The 23,751-nt window shown below is 38.0% G+C and overlaps 1 protein-coding gene across 1 annotated transcript in view; it reads right to left on the reverse strand.

Annotated features, from left to right (window-relative positions):
- Nucleotides 1-23,751, reverse strand: part of Gabrb2 (gamma-aminobutyric acid type A receptor subunit beta2) — a 202,421-nt gene that overhangs the window by 108,117 nt on the left and 70,553 nt on the right. Inside the window, 1 exon segment of the mRNA XM_038326725.1 lies at nt 21,070-21,290. Within this exon segment, the coding sequence (XP_038182653.1) occupies nt 21,070-21,290 (221 nt within the window).

The following is a 23,751-nucleotide window of genomic DNA, read 5'->3' on the forward strand; positions in this document are numbered from 1 at the left end:
AGTTAAACTTGTAGAAGATAAATTAGTTTTTAAAAATTTAAAAAGAAACCCAAACTAGAATATATTGTCATAATAATTCCTATTGTTCACAGAACATATGAGTAAGTAAGGATAAGTCTAATCTGATTTATATTACATTTTTCAGTTTTAGTCAAATGACTAGGTCTATGACTTATTGGCACACTGCACAATTTCAGAAAATAGAAATATCTTCGGGAAATCTCAGACTTCTAGAATGTGGACTTTGCTCACTGGACAGCTGTTGGCTAGCAAAGAGACTGTTTATAATGAATCTCAATAAATGTTAGTAATTTTTAAGTTGACTGGCTCAGATATTTCATCAGAATAATGGAAAATTAACACAAATACATGCATCAACAAATTAGGCGATAATAGTCAAGGTGATATAGCAACATCATTTTTATAAATTTGTTTGCAATTTGTTATAATTCTTTGAGTGATATTACCCATTACCATAGGAAACAGTGGGACTTATGCTAATTTTTTCCCATTATTATCAATTTATGATTTTTCAATTAAGCGTTCCTTCCACTTTATTAATTTCCAGAACTATTTATTGACTATTTATTATTTTCCTCCCCCTGAAAGATAAATCCAAATGAATATTATACTTAAAAGCATATTTATCACAGTTATTTGTCATTGTATATGCTTAAACATAAGTATCATATGAAAATTTGTCATCTTTTTAATGTAACAGTTGTATTTCAGTGGGAAAAATTACAGCTTTCCCTAATACATATGCCAAGTCGATCCAAAGGCAAAATGAGTAAATTACTATCAAACAGCTATTACCAGACTATCTCAACCAACTTCACTTGAGCTGAAATCCTAAGGAAACAGGCACCACACAAAAATCATGAAGACTGATTAACTGACTAGAATTTCATGATGTTGATTGCTGGAATATTATAGAAAAAGAGGCAAATAACCTTGAACTATCTTAGGTCCCCTTAACAGAAATTCTTTCTCACGTCTGTATCTAACTTAATATCCTTTAAATTAGCCATTAAAATAATTAAAAATTATCAGTTTACCAGATCACTAGCTTCTACTGGTACAATAGTGAAGAATTTCATCAATTGATATCAAAACTGACGGCCGACTTACCCCTTCTTTGCTGTAAACTTCCTGATGCAATGGTGTATTTGAAAAATGCTTAGATTTATGTTCTGTGAATATAAAGGTTCATGTAACTACAGTGGGTGTGTTATTTGGGGGTAACCTGAATCCAGACACTTGCACTTGGTTTACAATACATGATCTAAAATATATGGGCAACAAAGAGTGAATATTCCATATTGTTATGGGGGTCTCCAGGTTACCTATGAGCAATATCTCAAGGACAAGTATTTTACACACCTCACACTGAGTCTTTAGTTTGATAAGCTCTGGCTTCTAGGAAAATCATTACCACCCTGTAAGGTAACTTCAACTAAGGTATCGTATGTGTGTGTGTGTGTGTGTGTGTGTGTGTGTGTGTATGTGTGTGTGTAGCTGAGAAACTGGAAGGTTCTATATGGCTTTCAAACATACATAGCTTTAGCCATCCCTTCCCTTGTCCTTTCCTCTGCTCTAACACAACTTTTTAATAATCCTCACTGAAGACTTTCGAAATACTAAAAAATTCTTATGGATTAACGCAAGAAGTACACTTGAATATCCCTCTCATGATTCTCAGGGCTAAATTTAGCCAATGAACTGAAAAAAATTAACATCACACTGTCGAATGCTTCAAATAATTCCATTTCTCACTTGACAGTTTGGAATGAACACTTCAGAAAATGTCAAGTCAATGATAAATACTATTTGTATTTATGACCTAAGAACTCCAAGGTTGTAAACGTTTTCTGAGTCATAAAAGAAATGGTAAATGCAAATTTGACCGTGTATTTCTCTGATTAAAGTTCATAATGGTTTCCCTTGCTCTAACAATTAATTTCAAGCACATGAACAGTGTCCAGAACAAACTCTTCTACCTGCTCTAACCCATGTCATTTCTCACGGCTCAGGCTCACCGTCTGTAGGGCAGTCACCATAGTCATTTTTCCCTTACTACTTAGTTTTCATTTGGCATGTACACTCTTTCCTCCTTGTGAGTCTCCTTCCCTTGTTATCCTCAGCTTCTACTTCATTTGAATATCTCCAATTCTTCCCTTAAGTGGGTTTGCCCGCAGTATTGCCCCCAACATGCGACACACACATGCATGTATGCATGCACCTCACGATAACTACATAGCACATCCTTTTGCGTATGTCTCTCTCAGGCAGGTAGTAGGGCTGGAGAGAGGACTCAGTGGTTAAGAGCTCTGCCTGCCCTTAAAATGTCCTGACTTCAATTCACAACAACCACATGGTGGCTTACAACCATCTGTAATGTGATTTGGTGCCCTCCTGACAGAGAAGCCTGGTAAGTTGTCCTCATCAAGTTAGACCATATAACCCAATATGGACAAGTTCAACAGAACTGCCATTTACAGGCTGCTCATGCATGCTTTAGCATAGCCAGGGCATACATTAATTTATTTTTCAGCAGGTGTCTGAGGCAGTTATATCCAAAGACAACTGAGATATTGTTCAGATGATGTGAAGAGGCCCAATAGGGAGACCTAGAAACTAGTTATGGTGATTCATTCTTTTAAATATTTTTTCATTTATTTTTATTATATTATATGTATGAACGTTCTGTAGGCATGTATGTATGTACATCATGTACCTGCTTGGTGGCTAAAGAATTCAAAAGAGACCGACAATTCCCTGAGACTTAAGTTACATACACATTTGGGAGCTACCATGTGGGTACCGAATCAAACCCGGGTCCTCCACAAGAGTAGCAAGATCTTAACTGCTGAGCCCACTATCCAGAACCTGTACTTCTTGGTTTGCATGGTTGACTAGACACAATCTAGAACCATTTGTGAAGGGAAGTTTAGTGAGGGATTGTTCGGAGTAGGTTGACCTACGTACCCATGGGAATGTGAGGTGATTTGTAAACTGTGGGTGTCACCATAAAACAGAACGGGAATTCCGAACTGTGTAAGAATGGAAAAAGTGATCCTAGCACTACAGTGCATGCATTAGTTCATTGCTCTCTTATCTTGACTGTGGGTATGGTGTGATTTGCTACTTAATTTCCTGTTGCCTTCATTTCCCCACATTGGTCGACTGTAACATAGGTTGATGAGTCAAATAAATCTTTTCTCCTTGAGTTGCCTATATCAGAGTGTTTTATCACAGCGATGGGAAAGGAAACCAAGATACCACATAATCAGGTCAATACATTCAGAGTCATTCAAAGCTCTATCCACATGTCTTTTTCCGTGTCCTTCGGTCAATTAGGTCAGAAGCTGGTTTACTAACAAATACAGTGATTCCCATAAGCCCACCTCTAACAACCTTAGAATATTCGTATCTACCGTTAGTGACTAATACCTGGTATTTAATCTAAGATAGTTTTCTTTCCACTTAAAGGAAAGAAAAGGAAAAGAGTTGAGGGAATTCGGCTCACTGTTAGAGTCTGTGTCAAGTATGTCAGACCTTAGATAGGTGCCCTATGAAAATGGATGTACTTTAGAAAACCTATTAAATTCAGAAATTACAGTTAAAAATGGAATATCAGCACAGAAGGTACAAAAGGCTGCAATAAAACAGTAAAATGCCAAAGCCCACATAAGTATCTCAAGGAAAAAGTTTGGAAAAATATATCTCTACCCATAAACAACATAAACCACACACTCTTAAAAATGGCACTCCACTAAAGCAAAAACAGGAGCTCGCTTATCACATAATATTAACTGGAGAGGGAAAATTACAGAGTAGCAAAAATAAGCAAAGTTTTCCATGAAAAGGAATACATTTAAGAAATCCTGCCAGACATTCATGACAGGATTCTAAAGGTGTATCTATTCATGTATATTATCTCCCAGAAGTTAAAAGACTTGAGTTCTTTACTTTCCTGACTCCCTGTGATGTTCATATATAGTCTGGAAACTGGAAAAATTACATATTACTATCATAAAGAGGAAGAAAGAAGCAAGATATAAATAGAGAGAAAGAAAGGGAGGACAGAAAGAAGATGAAGAAGGAAAGGAATAAAGTAAGGAGGGACAGAAGACAGGGAAAGAAAAGAAAGAAGATGGAAAAGGAAAATTATTTTTATTCTTTATGTATTTTTAAATTAAGGTTTAAAGATATCACCTTATCACCTCTTTATTTTTCTCCCTCTAAACCTTCCTGTTTTTTTTCTTTAGCATTTCCTATCCCCATCTCCCTTGCTAATTGATGGCTTTTATTTTTTGATTATATTGATATATATGAATTGTATATATGATTAAACAGAACTGGGTAATAGAAAACTTTTAAAAAATTCAACAACATTAGCCATCAGGGGAATGCAAATTAACACTACTTTGAGGTTTCATGCTATCCATGTCAGAATGGCCAAGATCAAAGAAACTAATGATAGCACATTCTGGCCTAGATGTGGCAAAATGGGGACATTTATTTCCTGCTGATAGGAATGCAAAGTGTTCTAAACAACTGCTATAAAAATCAGCATAGGTGTTCCTCAAAACCTAGAGATATATTTATCACATGATTCCACTAGTCACTCTTGGGTGTATACTCAAAAGAATATATGTCTTTTATATTAAAGATACTTGCAGTAGAGATCCTTGCCAGCTTCTATTCATTTCTGCTCTATTCACAGGAGCCTGAAAATGGAAACATCTTACATATCCATCATCAGAAAGCTGAATAATTAAAACGTGATACGTTTACACAACAGAGGGTTCAACATGAACAAATAATTTTTCAGATGCCCAATGTCTCAGTCTGAAAAACAAACCACATTTTACAATGACAGCAGCAATTAAGTTACCAATCTTATTATCCCATACGCTCTGGAGGCACAGAAAATATGGCATGGCAACCTTCCGATCTGAGTCAACAGATGAGCAACATTTCTTATAAACAAAATAATGCCTTGAATGTAAAGTCATAAATAGCTTTTGTAACATAGTTATATATAACAGAAATTCATTCAGACCATTTATCTTCAAATATGAAAATCATTAGTATAAAGGAGGCATTATGAAGTAGTTGCAAATCTATGTATGAAATTGACATGACTATTTTTCCAGCATAAAAATATCCACCCCCACCAGTAAAATAATGCAAAACAATGTCTACCACATAAAAGATACTTAATAACTATAAATTAAATGAATGACTTAAAAAGAAACTGATTGAATAGAAAACAAACTAAACACGTAAAATATCATGATCCAAAGTCCATGCTGTGGGCAAATTTGGGGAGCATATTGTAGTGATTCTTTTGGGTTGAACCTACATAAAGTCACTATTCTTCTGCTGGTCAGTGACCACATGATAAATCCTACAGTGTTATCTGCCATACAGGCTTGAAGCTAACAGGACCAAGAATCTCTGCTCATCAGCACAGAAAGATGGAGGCAATTGGCCTTTCCATGTGCTTGGCAATCTCCCTGCATTGTACACACAGCATCACGATACAGTGTAGGTTTCATGGACATTAGTTACTCAGTGCTCATGACCTGGGTCATAAGGCAAAGAATGTTCAACATCTGACACTCATTCTGCCTTCCGGTGCTTTTGTATTTCCTGTTCATTTCAATCCTCTTTTCTGTTGTTAGCATCACCCTCAAGCCCTGGGATAAACTTTGCCATCTGTTTGTGCACATGGTGCTGTCAAGAAAAGTCAAAGGGTCTCATGTCCCCAATTCTTTTTTGATTCAGTTCATCCTTAGCAGTAAGGAAAAACAGATGACGAATCTACAAGCTCATGAGAAATGTAGGTATCGTGTGACTCCTGTAGAGAATATGTTTATTTTAAGGACCTGAATTGAAGCAAATGCTGTATGAAGCCAACTCCTCCTATCTATCTCCTTTATACCACACTGTCTACTGTTGACATCACCTGTGGGATGGCATCACATCCCTCCATCAAGTATTTGCAGTCAGCAACTACAGTAATGATCTATTGCGAATTTGGCTGTGTGTATTTTACACTCTGTTCTATCCATGCCTACAGAAAATAAAATGCTGCAAGGATAAAATTGCTTTCTGTAATTAAACAAGGTTGTCGCTGAATGATGGTACACTAGTTTTTCAGAATTTTCAAACATTACAAAGGATGAAGTTGAGCCAAGCAGCTCATTTGTTCTGGGAGGAAGCCCAGAAGCCTGGGCATCAAACAAACACGGCAGAATCGCCAGAAAGAAAAGACACATCGGAGCACGAGCATCTTCCTTGTCTGCCATGTCTGTGACTCTCAATAAACCTGCAAACTAAATCCAGCTCCAGGACCTGGACTTCATTCAGCTTCTTTGATGATTCCAGAACTTGAACACAAATGTTCCTTAATTCGTATTATTTGGAATATGGCCTCTTGATGTAAAAATCTGTTTTTCTTCTTGCTAGAATTTAGTAGGCATTCGTGCCTTTGCTGACGATTTTCCTTTGTTCTCTCTCACTTACTTCCTCCCCATCCTGAATACCTCACAGAGGATCCAGTTGCTGTTCCAAGGCAATTCTAATTTCAATAAGTGCCAGGCATGTGGTTCATCTTATCTCTTCATGGGGGGGGGGGGGGTAAAGATTATCTACTTAGCCATTCTGGAACTTAAGATGGACCCACAAATCAATCTTTAGTGAATGCTATTAGTAGGACCCTGAAACATTCAACATGTTCTTACAACTCTCAGCCAAAAGAAAGAAAAAAGCTAAAACTCATTAATAACATTACAAACCTCTTTTACATTGGCTTATCTTATTGCCCAAAAGGAGAACAGCATTACAGGCCCAGACATTTGCATTCAATCACTTAAGATTTGGAAAATACTGTGTGGAAAAAAAATGTTTCACTTTTTTACATATGATAGTTCCTTTCCATGAAACCTACTACCAGCATAACTCCTATTACGAGGACAGAAGCAAAGAAAAGAACATCTGAGTTGTCAGACACACACACACACACACACACACACACACACACACACACACATGAACACACAGTAGTATAGGCAGTATAGTCTAGATGGCGCAGATATACTCTGTCTATGCTCAGGAAAGTATATGACATCACTGCTAAGCAGTCAGAAAATTTGCTGACATTTTATTGTTATGCATAGTATGCAGCAACACACACTACACTTAAACTCAATCCTAATGAGTTCTCTGAAGCATTTTTTAAAAAGATGTCATTAGAAAGTGTTCTGGTGTCGGCTTCCGTTACTGTAGAGGCTAGTGTGCTTTACCTAATTTCCACCTGTCCATCTCTATATTTCATCTACCTAAATGATAGATATGTTCACCTATCATTTAGAGCATTACATTGATCAAAAATATTATGTTCCATAAAAGAGCACCCTTCAATGGAAATTTCCATTGACAATCAATTCATATTCACATGTAAATTGCAATTTGGGAAGCTGAACTCACTGCAACAGCAGATTCTGTTTTTGTTTTCAAACATCTCTGTAATCTTCTGTAATACATATTACATGAAGAATACTGTCACTACTAATGTATTTTCTTATGTATAAAGAGAAATGCCCAACATTGTAAAGGGTAGGACAATAAAATTATCTTTCAGCTCATTACAACATAATAATCTTCGATGATTGGGTTATAAATGATCTTAACTTAATTTTATATTTCTTTTTACGCTTCTTTTATGTTACCTCAAGAGAAATATCCGTTGCTAACCATTATCTTTCATGAGTTATCTGCATTGAAAAATACGGGGAGAAATCAATTCGAGAATGACCCTGTAGAGACAGATGACCCTGTAGAGACAACTGTAGCTTTAGACTGACAGAACTCAATATTCCTTGGAAACCTAGTAGTGGGAAAATCAATCCCACATACACTAATTTAAGATTTGTAGTTGGTTTCTGTGGGGCACACATGCCTTAGATGTGGGGGTTTCAACAATGGGCTTCTCATGGGTCTGCTACTCTATTCCAATGAATATAATATTTCGGTAATACATTATTTTTCAAGAGCATAGAACACAGTGACATGAACGAGAGTGATCAGGGAATTTCGGACAAAGTGGCAACGCTTTCATTTTCCCTCGTGCACAGGAAGAGGCTTTCCTGCCCTCGGGACCATGTGCATCTACTGTTTGCTAACTGGAGCCCATCCTCACAGCTCATTTCTCTAAGCAACTGTCATCTTCTAAAGCCGCATGCCACTTCTTTCCAGTTACCCGTCCTAAGATTCCTCGGGTTCTTTGTCTCCACTGACTTCATCATAACTTGAAAATATTGTATTTATTATAAAGTATACTTATTGCCAATGGTCACACGTCTTTCCTTAGTATGAGAAATGCCTGGAAATAGGTACTGACTCTGGCTGATCCATTCCTACACCACCACCACCTACCTATGACCACCAGGACTGCTAATTTAGGAGCTGATTGGATAAAGTGAGGAATATGTGAATGAGGTGTCCCATGACTGACTTAAAGTTTTGTCAAAAAATAAACTTGTGTCATTTTCTCCATCCAATGCCAGGTAAAGGTTCTATGGTGATATGCAAGATATTCATGAGTATGGCAATAGGATCTGGACATTTCTGGCACCCTCTCCTCAGCTGCCCAAGGAACTAGCTGGGGGCGTCTTCCTGGACACCTGGGAACCCCTCTAGAGTCAAGTCTCTGCCAACCCTAGAATGGCTCCCTTAAGTAAGATATATAATTCCTTGTTCCCATATCCACCCACATAGGAGCACCGGACTGAGCCCCCAAGGTCCTGATGAGGAGCAAAAGGAGGGAGATCATGAGCAAGGAAGTCAGGGCCATGAGGAGTGCATTTACCCATTGAGACGGTGGGACAGATCTAACGGGAGACCACCAAGTCCAGTTGGAATGGGACTGATGGAACAGGGGACCAAACCGGACTCTCTGAATGTGGCTGACGGTGGAGGAGGACTGAGAAACCAAGGACAACGGCAATGAGCATGAACTCTACAGCATGGACAGGCTCACTGTGAGCCTTGTCAGTTTGGTTGCTCACCTTCCTGGACTTAGGGGGAGCTGGGAGGACCTTGGACTTAACATAGTGAAGGGAACCCTGATGGCTCTTTGACTTGGAGAGGGGAGGAGTGGAGGTATGGGTGGAAGGGAGGGGAGGGAAGGGGGAGGAGGAGGGGAGGAGATGGAAATTTTTAATAAAAAAATGAGAAAAAAATAAAATAAAATAAAAAATTAACTTAAAAAAATAAACTTGTGTTTCTTTTTCTCCAGCTACCCTTTTGAGCACTCCATAGACATTCCTAAAGTTTAGCCTGTGAAACTCAATCGGTACACTGAACCACTCAAGAAAATCCCCAGTATGCCTTTACCTTCCCTTCCACATTCTCGTCCATGTACTGAGTTATTTCTCTCCACTAAATCCATTTAAAGTATGAAGGATTCAGGATTTAATGTCAAACAGCCTTTAAAGCTATTTCTAGTTTTGACGTGTACAGTGTTGTTGCTTTAAATAACTCACTGAATTTGTTTTACTATCCTTCTCTGTATACATGGAATGACTTATTGCTTAAAACCACACCTCTATTAATGAAATTGTATCATTCCCAGTGAGGATCTGTTATGTGCCTTCCTGTCACCGTTGTCTTTAAAGGAAGAGTCTGCTTCTTATTATACTATTTTTCTTCATCTTAGCTATTGATTTTCTTCTCTTAGTAAGTTCCTTTTTTTGAGGTCACAGGCATTGAAGGATTAATTGTCTTGATGTGTACCCAATACTGGCATGGGGGGTGTGTGCACAGGAAGTATTTGATCATGCATTTTGATCTTGTCATAACTCATTCACCCACCACTTGCCATCATGGGCCACAAAATAATAAGTCAAAGTAAAATATTTGCAGCAATTCTAATAATAACCATTATCTTTAAGTCAAAATATTATGTGCTAGGCAATTTGTACAGGCTTTGTAATTATTTATTCATTTAATTGCCTCAATAATCCTTCAAAGTAAGTATGATTAAAAACATTTTCCTGAAAAGGAAACTGAGATGTGATAGATGGAGCACAACATATCTCTGGCTAAGAGTGGCCTTGAGATAAAACAGAGTTCAAGCTCATGCTCTTCCCATTGCCTACTCCAAAGGATCTGTGCATGGATGTGTTTAAATGCACAGATTCCTCTCAATGTTTTGACATCTGAGGAGTCTATGTCCTTTGTCTTGTCTGGTTTCCTTTAACTGCCAGCCTATTATTGCTGCTAACGTGTAAAGTCCTAATTATTCTCTCCATTATGGCTAGTGGAAACAGCCGAATGTGGGATTAGTCTCTTCCTCTAAGGATTTATAGGCATTTAGCACTTGCTTCTTTTTATTCTCTCCATAAGAGTATAGATAACGAGCTCCTTCTTCGAAGCAAAACAGCCTGAGCATTTCACATTATGGGGAATGAGATTTGAGTCATTAACCTATTACGCGGGTTTAGTTTCCAAAGAGAAGGACTTGTTTTATTTGTGACCTCCAAAATAAAGAGGTACAGAATGGCTAGACATTTTCCCTAATCCATTTAGCAAAGTGACTGAGTTAAATATTTTCTTAAAGTCTTTAAATAAATTGGGGAGGGGTGGTAATTTACACAGGCTGGGTGATTTTATTTTTTTTCCCCTTTCAAAGAGAAATAAGGCTAAAACAAGCACAACTCAGTCCATAAAATCAATTGTTAGCCCAGTGTTCTTTTGGATCTTGTCCAATATCTGGTCCATAATTGAATCTGATTATTTGCCCTTAAAGGTTGAAGCAATCATATACTCTGAACTCATTCCCTTCTACTCCATTGTAGATGCTGATGTTAAAGTTATTGGTGAGAATCTCAAACAGAAAATAATATGTATAGATCTTTGATATTAAAGCTTGTAGCAATTCAGGTAATTCTTTCTGAGCTATAGGGACTCTATAATGTAACAGCAACAATCTTCAATGTCCACTGAAAAATAATTTGCTTAAATTGGATATAGTACAAAAAGCACTAACATCTTTTCATGTATATTGTAGTCTATTGACCCACAGAGTTCACACAAGATGAAATAAAGAACATGCAAGTTCTGCCACTGAGTTTGAATAAAAGAGTGCTATTTTTCCCCAGTAGCAAATAAAAATACAGTATCATCCACAGATATTTTCACAAACCTGTTAACACATTGACAATGAATTTCAACATTTTTTCTTTACCATGTCCATGATTCTACTACACTCATTTGGGGGCCTGCAGTACAAGAGCCCTGCCTTTTGGAGACAGATGTTTGAAATTCCCCAGCCTCTAATCATTTATCTTTCCTGAAAGTTTCCTTCACACTTCTGCTTTCTCTCAGATCCAATGTTGGACACTGTAAAAAGCCATATTTGGCTTTCTTTTTACTGAATTTCAGTGGACATAATGGTATCTAGGGACACATGTAGGTGGGAATAAAGGAGACTTACTTACCACTTGGGTATGATGGGCCAGAAATATTTAGGAAGAGAGCAAGGTAGTTAGACTTGCCTTTCCAGTTAAAATGTTTTTCTATTTAAAACTTAAGCAAAATGTTGCAACAAAATGTGCTCACACACCATCGCCACTTCTCAATTTTCAGAGTGCTGCAATTCTGTCTCTGCTGTTGTTGATTTGGATTTAAATTATTTGGTAATGTTAGTGAGACAATGGTGATTTAAATTCACCAAATAATACCATTGCAACATCAAAATAGGGAACAATCCTTGAATTCGAAGATCAGTATTTGGGATGATACCGTGTTTTCTTAACTAACAACTGCCTCCATAGTGGTAGGAAAGTTATTCTCTTTTATATCTGTCTTTAAAAGAAAGGTGTCTTAATTAGAGACTGCTGTTAAAAGGAGACACCATGACGAAGGCAACTTTTAAAATTAAGTATTTAACTGGGGCGTTACTTAAACTTTTTAGAGGGTCCACGGGGAACATGGCATAGCCAGCTAAGGTGCTGGAGAAGCAGCAGAGAGAGAGAGAGAGAGAGAGAGAGAGAGAGAGAGAGAGAGAGAGAGAGAGAGAGAGAGAGAGAGAGAGAAGGAGAGGGAGAGAGGCTGAGCCTGCCCTGAGATTTTGAAACATTAAAGTCCACACCCAATAATATTTCCTCCAATAAGGCCATACCTCTTCATTCTTATCAAACAGTTCTACCATCTGGGAACCAAATATTAAAATATATGAACCTATGGGGGTCATTGTCATCAAACCACAACAGAAAGTGAAATTCTATGGCCTATAAGTTATTTCTCAATACATTTAGTTTTTATTTAAGTAATTTTATCTTATATGAAAATGGTAAAGAAGAAATTTCCTTTAAAATTAGATAGAGTTATTTAAAAAGCTTACACTTTCCTCCATGAATCACAGGCCAGACTTTTTTTTCTGCTTTGCAGGCTGAGATTGTACAGTGAGTTCTCCAATTCTGGCCAAGAAGACTGATAGTCTTAATAAAATCTCTTGTTCAGCCTGACAAAATTCAATTACTCGATATCTGTATGAAAATTAATTAAGCCAATTAGGAAATCTAAGCTAAAATTGATATATTAATGTTTAATAGATCATATTTCTATGTGCGATGACTATCTTGTGCTAAAGTTTGCATAGTAGAGAGAGCAGATGGAATTGCTAAAACCCCACTTGCCTATGCTCATTACAGACTAACATCATCCTTTGCCATTTTCTCAGTGACGGAGCCTACACATCAGGGGGTGGCTGAATTACTGTTGCTGTTGCCTGTTGGATCTTTCTTTAAGAATGTGAACCTTTAATTAGGAGTGACAAGTTTCTGATCTAATGTTACATATGGAAGATATACAGATACATGAGGTCAAGACCACCCCCAGCTCGGCACACACACACAGACTGAGCAGGCACAGGAGCCAATTTAAGAGGGGCCAGTTACCACTAAAGACAAGATCATTCTTCATGTAAAACTGTCTGGGAAACAACAAAAACAGGTTTCCATATATATTCTGGGCCATTTCTTTGCCAAGCGAGACTGCAATATAAACAGCAAAGCTATATGATTGTAAATTATACCATAAGCACTCGTCCCAGTCGCTCATTAAAGTACTGAACAGATTTGAAGGAACATTCCTAGGTTTTATGGAAATAACTTCATTTTTCACCTTCCATCAAACCCACAAACTGTATCTTGTAATCGGTAAGAAGCACATCTTAAACATATTTTATAATGGTTGAAAAATGAATGTCAGAATTACTTTATTCACAGAGAATCATGTTTATTACTGTGAATTGTTAAGACACAGATCCTCAGGGTAGGGGCATGAGGATTAGAGAAATAAGTAACGAGTATGAAGATGTGAGAGAAAATAATAAAACAGAAGACAGACTAGGACTGGGAGGGAGTTCCAGTGAATACTGCAATTCGCCCACGTTTAATTTTCTACACACTTTTGTACCCAAAGACAACAGGAGAAGAGGACAAAAGGCTGCTTTAACATGATATAAAGGACAGTTCGAACAGCTGTTTGCTTCAATACTTTGAGCCATCGAGCCATTGATCCATAAGAAAAGCACTCTGTTGTTTAGTCAGTGAACCCACCCTCACACCCTATGACAAGGATTCTGAAGACAGCCATTCCCAAGGTCACACCTCCTATACCAAAAGAAGGAGCAGATGTATGCTTGAATCTTTTGACTTTTGGTCAGCGTAGAGTGAATCTACCTGTGTGAATCATCTTAATGACAAAACACAAAGCAACCATACCTTAGGTAAGCGTGTATACTCACATTTGATGTTAACAACGTTGAGCAAGCTGAAACTCTCTGACCTTCAGATGAGATAGAAATGGGCTCACATTTTTGGACCTCCACATGGTGGCTTGCTAAATGCCAGTCTAACTCTAGGCTAGGTCAGGGCCCCTTTCTAGACTAAATACAGTAGAGATTGACAGAGTGGATTACCTCAGTACCTCCTTTGGCTTATGCATGAATGCACACAGGAGTCCATACACATGTACATATACGGTACATAAATACACACAGAGATTTAAGAGGTTTATGAACAAGGAATGATAGGCTTGACCTCTCAGATCTCCGGAGTTTATATCTTTATACGAATAGCTTTTACTGAGTGTTTTGAAGACAGGGCATCTCCTCTCAGAGGCTCTGTGGTTCTATGGGTAAAATTCATGGCAAAGGTATGCCCTAATTCAGAGAACGGTGGAGAAAACATTACAGCTAGCACCTTGCTGACTTTTCTGTAAACTTTTCCAGCTATAAGAACATATCTATTGCTTCTCCGTGTACAAAGCCAAAGCTCTCAATCTTTCCCTGGTGCTCGGTGAGCAATTTTTGAGCATAGTTTGTTTCCTGCTCAGCAGTAAGCTGAGGTTACTGTTGATGTGGGGAGTTCCGAATATGGAGATGAAGAAATATAGGGGCCCAAGTGAGGGTGGTTTCTATCAGTTTCATCCCAAATCAATCACTGCCTGCCTGGTTTCAAAAACAAGTTATAGTTAAGTCGCTTCCCATTGTTCTTTGGATTAATAATCTTTTAAAATTCTGGGAACATGGTTGGAATTTCATGCAGACCACTAAATAGACAGAGTTGGGCAATACAACTAATTTTCTTCTCAAGGGGTAATGATAATACAACTTAGGCTTTTTTTTTTTTTAATTTTGCCACTTGCTTCTTTGTAACAATCAAAAATTCTCTGAGGGTGAGTTAGAAGATGCAAATTTTGTTATAGCTTACCCGTTCTCAATTGATTGTCAATGAATATAAAACAATCTGTAATTGAATATCATATTAACAAATGAAATTATGCATTTGGAGTAATACAGTAATAGTTGAATGCTAAGTATTCAGTGTTACTTAATGTATATGTGCATGGATTGTACGGATCAAATTTTTAGAATTTGATTCATTATTATTACACTATTCTGTGAAGTAAGTTTCTAAGTTCTTGTTTAGAACCAAGAATGGTGAGAATAGCAGGTGAAATCCTCTCATGTCTGCCTACCACAGTACATGTGTTGTAGGCCCCAAGTGAGCACACTTGACATTTTTCTTTGATGCTGCTGAAATCAAAACTCAGATCCTTCTACTTCCACAGCAAGCCCTCTGGCAACTCTGCAGGCCCTCAACTCTTAATTCTTTTTGGAACTTATTTTATTTTTAGTTACATTTAAAAAAAATTTGATATTATAATTACTACATCATTTACCCTTTCCTTTTCTTCCTTCTACTTAGGCTCATATTTTTTAGAGAGTAAAACCACAGTGCCATAGCCTCTTGATCATTTGTTTTATTATTGTTGATTTGTTGTTGTTATTGCTTGTTTTGTTTTTTTTTAATTTCATGATGAATATTTTCAAACGTGCTGGCAGCTCGAACAAATGAACTCACGAACTTCTCCATGCCCCCCATTAAGTTCAACAGGCAAGGTATTCTAGTATTCCCATTGTTGTTATGTTTTAATGTCTGAAAAGTCCACTGGATGGTCCTTCACAGTTTATTCAAATGTGTGGACTTTGGCCTCTTCTTCCTTATCTGTCAAGAGGGGTAGGGAGGGAGATAGATGTGTTCTCTTCATGTCTGCCACAGATATTCAGCTCAAGGTCTTTGATTGGCAAATTACTGGTCATTGGGCTGAGTATGAAGACTGTTTAGCTCTCTGTCTTCTACATCTATGTTGAATGACTGACTTACAGTTTTCATTATTTTAGTTTTCATTATCCACATAGATAGATTTTACTATTACTGACATTTTTGCAGTGATTTGTCTGTGTCCAAGGGTTACACACATGCACACTCTGATTCCTTTTAACTAGAACTGCTATAAACTGTAGGATCTCAAGGTGAACTTTCATAGAAGACTCTTGCCTTCTGTTTCTTGAATCTTTATTTTATCATTCAAGAGAAACATCCCTAGCTACAGATCTACTGAAAGTTGATTTTATCTAGCTTTTCTTTTCTTCCATTCTTTCAGATTCTCTCGGGGCTTTTCTAAATATTATGCATCACCAGACAGCAAGTACTCAAGGCTGGGACAAAAAAGTAATATTTCTACTTTAAGGCAACTAAAATCTTGGGGTACAGTAGCTATTTAAATTTCTATAGGTTCCTTTGTTTTTCCATATAATATGGAAAAGTAATAGAACTATAATATCAAATAAGAAAAAATGCATAATCTGTTATACTGCATGCTAAATCTTTCCATTAGTCCTAGATACTTTCAATAATATTCTAATTAAATGCAATGTTCTACATTTCCTCTTCTTGACATTAACTCTAAATAAAATTCTTACTAAATTATCAACAATAGTAGATAACAGAATTGGTGATAGATAAGTAGGAACAGGGGCTAAGTATTTGTAATTAATACTGTCAATGGTCATTTTAACTAAATTTCTTCTCTCTATTGCAAATAAGACTTAGAGACAAAGCATGAGTACTAGGTATGCAGCAGCTTTCAGTGGAAACTGTTCTATTTTTCCATAAAATTTGCCAGTACTATTTAAAAGTGTGTTTTAAAATCTTCCTATTAATTTCATCTGCTGATCAACATTGCAACTGAGAGAACAATCACAATTAATGGGCCTGTTTTCCACAGAAGTGATAATTTTATGAATGTCACAGGTGCTCAAGAAATTGGTTATTGTGTCAAGAGTCTTTGTTGGAAGTGGGAACAGAAAAATAATGATATTCTACTGTCTGGAGTTCAGGATGCTCTGTTGCATCCAGTTTAGAGATACAAGAGATCCCTAAACCATTTCCCTCTAAGGTGTACACTTCTGCCAATCCATGTTCAACCAGCACAGACACATAACGAAGTCCAGAAACCAGTGCCTTTGACATGTGTGTTCCTCCTTGATAGCACTGGTCACAGATGCATAAAAGGTTTTCTGTACCCTCTGACTCTGAGGTACACATTCACAACCTGCCTGTACGTGGTCCTAATAGGTAAGCAGTCTTTTCTCATCTTATTTCTCATGCATTCTTCCTTTGTCCCATAGCACCAGGCAGAAACAGGTAAGAAAGTTACAGTCTCCTGCCTCTGGGGCATACTCATCAAGCTCAATGAATTCAAGCAAGGGACAGACTATTACAGCCATAGGACTGGGTACCACTTCCCTTCCCCGGGTGTGTTCTTCTGCCCTGAGCATCACAGAAGCCAGAGGACATGATAAATCTGTGTGTGGCACACATACACAACACTCTTCAAACACCGTGGCTTGTGAATTTAGAGGTCACAGGATCCCTAGCATTTGATTCACTCTCCCATAATACCTTATGAAGCCAGGCTCTTAAGGTTAGCAGACATGTGAAACCGCTGCCCCGGTATAACCCATTGATATACTGCACTGACTCTGGTTTATGAAGTTAGAGCCCGTGATCCTTTTATCAACAAGCCTCAATCATATTCACCTACCCCACCCATGGTCAATGCCAAGTTCTTCTACAACTGGACTTTAAGCAATACTGAGCTTGGTCAAGACTTGTGAAGCAGAGGTGATGCTAACACAACGCACTCACTCAGCTCAGCTGTGACAAGAAGTCATAGCTCACACCAGATTGGCAAATCCCAATGTACAAACACTAGGGACTAGAAGAGCGAAGACAAAATATCTCCTCCAAAAATGAACAATCACATAGCGATGACTACCAGTGATGGTGACTTATACAAAATTCTATGCAAAATTTCAAAGAACAATCATAATACATTTGAAATTTTAAAGTGGATACAAACACACTCGTGAATGAATTGAAGGAGGATACAAATAATATTTGGAGTCAACTCCAAGAAAACACAAATCAGTTCAGCATTGAAAACAGAATTCTCCAAATACCTTGAAATACTGAAAGAAACTCAAACTGAAATGATATCAGAAATGAAAAATTCAGAAATCTAAGAAAACCCTCAGTGGAAATCTTCAACAATGAATGGAACTTATAGTGGGCAGAATTACAGAGCTTGAGGATCATACAGAGGAATTAGATCATTCAGTTGAAGTCAATGACTTTTTTAAAAAAATGAATGGAATGTAAAAGATAAGTAGGGCACTATGAGAGACCACATTTATTAATTATAGACATAAAAGAAGATGAGTCCTATATCAGAAAGCATAGATAATATCTTCAATAATATCATAGAAGAAAATATCCCAGTGCCTGGAAAGGAATACCCACTGTGGTATAAGAGGCATAGCAAACATCAAATAGACAGGACTAGATGAGAAACATCCTATGTTATATTATTATTAGAACACTATACAGAACAAATAAAAGCTGCAGAAAACTTCAAGAGAGAAGGTTTAAGTCATACATAAAGATAGCTTCTGCACAATAACAGCTTCCCAAAAGAAACATTAAAAGCTAGAAGCACTTGGGAGCAATGAGGGGTGGGTGATTGTCCCATAGCATGAATAGGCAGTAGTCAGGGGACAACTTTGAATATTAATTGTAACCTTCCACCTTATTTGAGGGTGTCTTTGTTTTTCATGCTTCACACACCAGACTATTAGGACTGAGCATTTCCAGGCTGTCTCCATTGCCTATATCTTATCTCATGAACTCTACAGCATGGACGGGCTCACTGTGAGCCTTGTCAGTTTGGTTGCCCACCTTCCTGGACTTAGGGGGAGCTGGGAGGACCTTGGACTTAACATAGTGAAGGGAACCCTGATGGCTCTCTGGCTTGGAGAGGGGCGGAATGGGGGTATGGGTGGAAGGGAGGGGAGGGAAGAGGGAGGAGGTGGGAAGGAGATGGAAATTTTTAATAAAAATATAAGGAAAAAAAGGATTACAGATAGAAAATACTATACCCAAGTTTGAATTCTGGGAATTTAAATGTAGGCGCCCATTCTTACATGATAAATATATTACTTTCTGATCCATTCATCACTTTTTTATTCCTATGCAATCCACACAAACTCTTATTTCTTATTTTTTTATCACTTGATAGCATCCAGTATGTGTCTAAACTTTATATAAAATATATAACAAAATTCACTTTACTAGCTTGCAATGCCCCATAAATTGTTCTCCTATTTTTTCCTCATCAATCTATAAGAAGCTTCCACTAACATTTCCAGCTTTATCCATAAGTATTTTGGTACCAGAGTTGATCTTTCCTTTATATGTATTGATAATACACCCTTCACTTTTTAGGAATTTGGGTTTTCTTGGGTGCTTTCTGGCCAAAGAACTACATTTCATTGCAACCGAACATTGGTTTTGGTTTACATTTATTCTCTTTAGTCAGTACTTTAAATTTTTCTAGAAAGGGAGCAGTGGTCTTGTAGGGGACAGGTGTCTCTTCTCCAACAACTGTCTTAGTGCCTCAACCAGACCTATGCCTGAGCCTTTTTAAATCCCTATGACTTGCAGTGCATGGGTTGGTGCAACTCATCTTGGTACCCTTTGATGAAGTAATCATACAGGGCCAATATATCTCACACAATACATTCCTGTAAGATGGATGTATTTTCTGTTCATGTCTTCCATCCATAACTGGATGCCTTTCTTATTTTTCTAATACTTATCACTTACGGTGGCTATAACTCTTACAGTTTTAGGTATGACAACAAAACTAGTAGGAATTTAATTTTCCTACTTCACAATTTCATTTACAAGAGATTTATTCTACTATTAGATATTAGCAACCTCAGCATGTTACTGCCTTTCTTTCCTTATAAATTGAATAAAATTCACCTGTTTTCTAAATATGGTATCTTGACAGCTTCTTTCTGGTCAATTTAAAATGCCAGCCTCCTACCGCTGTGCTACAGGGTTCTTATTACGAAAACAAAGGGTTACTTGAACACAGGTACCACAGTTCCATGACAGGAGACCTGGCAAATGGCTACAAAGGCACTGAAGGTTAGCTACCGCATGGATTTTATGGGGAAAACAGTGACTTGTTTCTCAGGTAGGACTAAATAGCTTGGCAAGCAAGATTTCATCATGCTGGTCGTAATAAGGCCCAACTTAAACCGCATATGTCATTTCTGATTACTTCTACTCAGTGTGTTCAGATCACAACTATTGTAGATAATGAAAATCAGAAGAAGCAAGATGCAAACAGGGTATCGGGTGACGACTGTATGATGTGTGGAAAACACTTAACTCATTGTGTAACCTCTGAAAAGGGTTCAGTTGATGCCTACAACTGTTACCACTATCATTACTATTATCATAGGATAGTCACATGCTTATGCAAAATCTAAGATCAGAGGCAAATTTCCTCTCTCGTGAGGAATTGTTTACATTGTAATATTTTCAGAATAAAAATACTTTATGCAAAATAATAGATGAGAGGCAATTCAAAATGCTGAAATTTAGGGTGGTTTCCTTCTGCCATGCAAATCAAATGTTTACATTGTAATCGTTTCAGAATAAAAATGTATTTTAATTTTTTTCCAGAACACCATCTATTGGTTTTAATTGGAGTTAAACTAGCCTTCTTTACATTATTCCCATCCAAATAGTCTGGAACTGGAATGTTTTTCTGGAGGTGTATTTGAGAGCATCAATTAAGCATTAATAAACATGAGACGGTACTTATTTGTAAGTTGATTGCTCCTCAGAGGATGAGAGGGCATGACACTCCTATCTGTCACCTGACGACCATGACCAAGTCAGCAGCTCAATAACATCTGCCATGTCCAAACAATCATTCAACATTCAGGGTTTTCTGTTTTCCAATTTTAAAGAAACCCCATGCTTCAGTTATTTTGATATTGTTTATCCCTATTCCTTAAAGAAATCGGCTTTAGCATCAGCATCTAATACTGGAAGATAAATCAGATGAAGAAGAAAAAAAAGTAACAACAACTTAGTCTTAGCTGACGCTAAGTCCTTTGTACACATGCTTTCCTAAGCTCTCAGATATCTCCCTGATAGGAGGTTTAATTCTTTCTCAGTAGAACTGCAGATGGAATAAAGAAAACAGTACATTTCCTCTGACACCAGGCAACTGGGTTTTCTTTCTCCAGGAAAAGTTCAATTTAAAATGCATACTACAGACCTGAGGCCATACAGGACCGTGCCATCAGGATGCAAGCGTATCATACGATTTTTGACAGTCACTCCATGGACAAAGGACTTCTTATCATTCAGGAAGTAGGTGTCCGGCACCCAGAGCTGGTCTGCCACTCGGTTGTCCAAAGTCAAGTTCAAAGGTATTACATTGTAGGACAGCCTCTTATCTCTCCAGGCTTGCTGAAAATACATGGTCAAGGTATAGTCCTGTGAATGTGAGAAGAAATATAGTTACTTTATATCAGTACAGACTAGGGAAATGTATTAAACGATTTAACTTATTTTTCGAAAGAACCTACTGTGTGATATGCATCTAATATAGCAGTAGGCAATATGAACATAAGGTAAGGAAATTATGTCTACACAAAATGTTGTTTGTTACAGGAAGATAGATATCAACAAATAATTATGTAACTCTTCTTTTTTTCTTTACAAAGTGAGTGCATAAGGTTGTTTTAGGTAAGATATAAATACAAATTTAAAATAATATATAGACACTTGCTTTCCTCTGTCCTGAAACAATTAACCAGCATATCAAATCTAAGATTTCATGCATTGATTTATTCAACAGATGTTTAATTCATTCCTGGTATGTGACTGGAAGTGAAGCGGGATAGATCAAAGCCTGATCTCAGAAAATTTGTAAACAAAACATAGATAAATGAACAGAGCACCACAGAAAGCAGTAGTTCATCAAGCTAATAAAGCAAATTTAGAAGCATTTATCTGGAATGGTGTGGCTAAAAGCTGCTCTAAGGAGGTGAGATGTTGCCGAGGCCAGATAAGACCAAAGCACTGGTTATTAGAAAAACATTTTAAGCACAGGACAGTGTACCAAAGTCCTGTGGTTGGAGCACAATTACCATTTTTAGTGAGCAGAGTAAAGACATTCACACAAGAGAGCAGGGGTACATAGGAAGAGTGGGAATAGAACACATCCTAAGATTTACCATTCAGAAGAAGATGGATATTTATAAAACCCAGCTATAAAATGATAACAGATGTTGGCATGTAGATGGGAAAGAGGAACCCTATTACTTTTTGTAAAAAATGTGAACTATTGCAACCACTGTGGAAATCAGTATAGGCATTTTTATAAAATATCTAAAAATAAAATTACAATATGACTCAGGTTATGACTTGTGGTCATACCAGAAAGACTCACAGTCCTACCACAGAGATATCTGCACATCGATATTAACTTGGCATTATCCACTGTAGCAAAGAAATTGAAGTAGAATAGGTGACCATCAACGAATGAATGAAAACATGTAATGCATATTAACAGTAAGATCTTGTAGTCCTGAAGGAAAAAGTTACATTAGCAGGGAAAATAATGGAACTGTAAGCTGTTAACAGAGGGAAGCCAGACTTTTAGAGACAAATTTTTCATGTTTTCTTTTGTTTATGGACCTTAGACACACACACACACACACACACACACACACACACACACACACACGCGAGAGAGAGAGAGAGAGAGAGAGAGAGAGAGAGAGAGAGAGAGAGAGAGAGAGAGAGGAGAGAGTGCACACATGTGCATCAGGGTTATGAAACTAGACATGACACCATAGGGAAGAAGGAGATCAGTCAAAGAAGGTGAGAGGTTGGAGAGGATGGAGATAGAGAGGATGAAGGGATGGGGGAGATGGACAGGATAGAGAAGGTGGAGGGGTGGAGAGGATTGAGGGGATGGAGAGGGTGAAGAGGATAGAGAGGATGGAAAAGGTGGAAGGGATGAAGAATAAGAGAGAATGGAGAGGGTGGAGAAGATGGAGTGGATGGAGAGAATGGAAAAGGTGGAAGGTAAAGAGAGGATGGGGAGAGCTTGAGGGAATGGGATGGTTGGGATGGAGGAGGGGGGATATGGGAGCAGGGAAGTATATATCTTATTTTTGGGAGCCATTTTAGGGTTGGCAAGAGACTTGACTCTAGAGGGGTTCCCAAGTGTCCAAGGAGATGTCCCCAGTTTGTTCCTTGGGCAGCAGAGGAAAGGGTGCCTGAACTGGCCTTGTCCTATAGCCACACTGATGATTATCTTGCATATCACCATAGAACCTTTATCTGGTGATGGATGGAGATAGAGACAGAGACCCACACTGGAACACTGGACTGAGCTCCCAAGGTCCCAATGAGGAGCAGAAGGAGGGAGAACATGAGCAAGGAAGTCAGGACCATTAGGGGTGTGTTCACCCACTGAGACAGTGGGACAGACCTAATGGGAGATCACCAAGGCCGGTTGGAATGGGACTCATGGAGCATGTGATCAAACCGGACTTTTTGTATGTGGCCAATGGTGGAGGCTGACTGAGAAGCCAAGGACAATGGCACAGACCTTTGATTCTACTGTATGGGTGGGCTCTGTGGGAGCCTTGTCAGTTTGGATGCTCACCTTCCTGGACCTGGGGGAAATTGGGAGGACCTTGGACTTCCCATAGTGTAGGGAACCCTGACTGCTCTTTGGCCTGGAGAGGGAGGGAGTAGGGGTGTGGGTGGAGGGGAGGGGAGGGAAGTGAGAGGAGGGGAGGAGATGGATATTTCTAATAAAAAATAAATAAATAAAAAATTTAAAAAAAGAATATTGAGGGGATGGGGAGGATGGAAAGGATGGAAGATGGGAGTGGAGGAGAAATGAGTTATTAGGTACACATTTACTTCTTTTTACCTG

Source organism: Arvicola amphibius, chromosome 4 (genome assembly GCF_903992535.2).
Source record: "Arvicola amphibius chromosome 4, mArvAmp1.2, whole genome shotgun sequence".
Taxonomy (NCBI): domain Eukaryota; kingdom Metazoa; phylum Chordata; class Mammalia; order Rodentia; family Cricetidae; genus Arvicola; species Arvicola amphibius.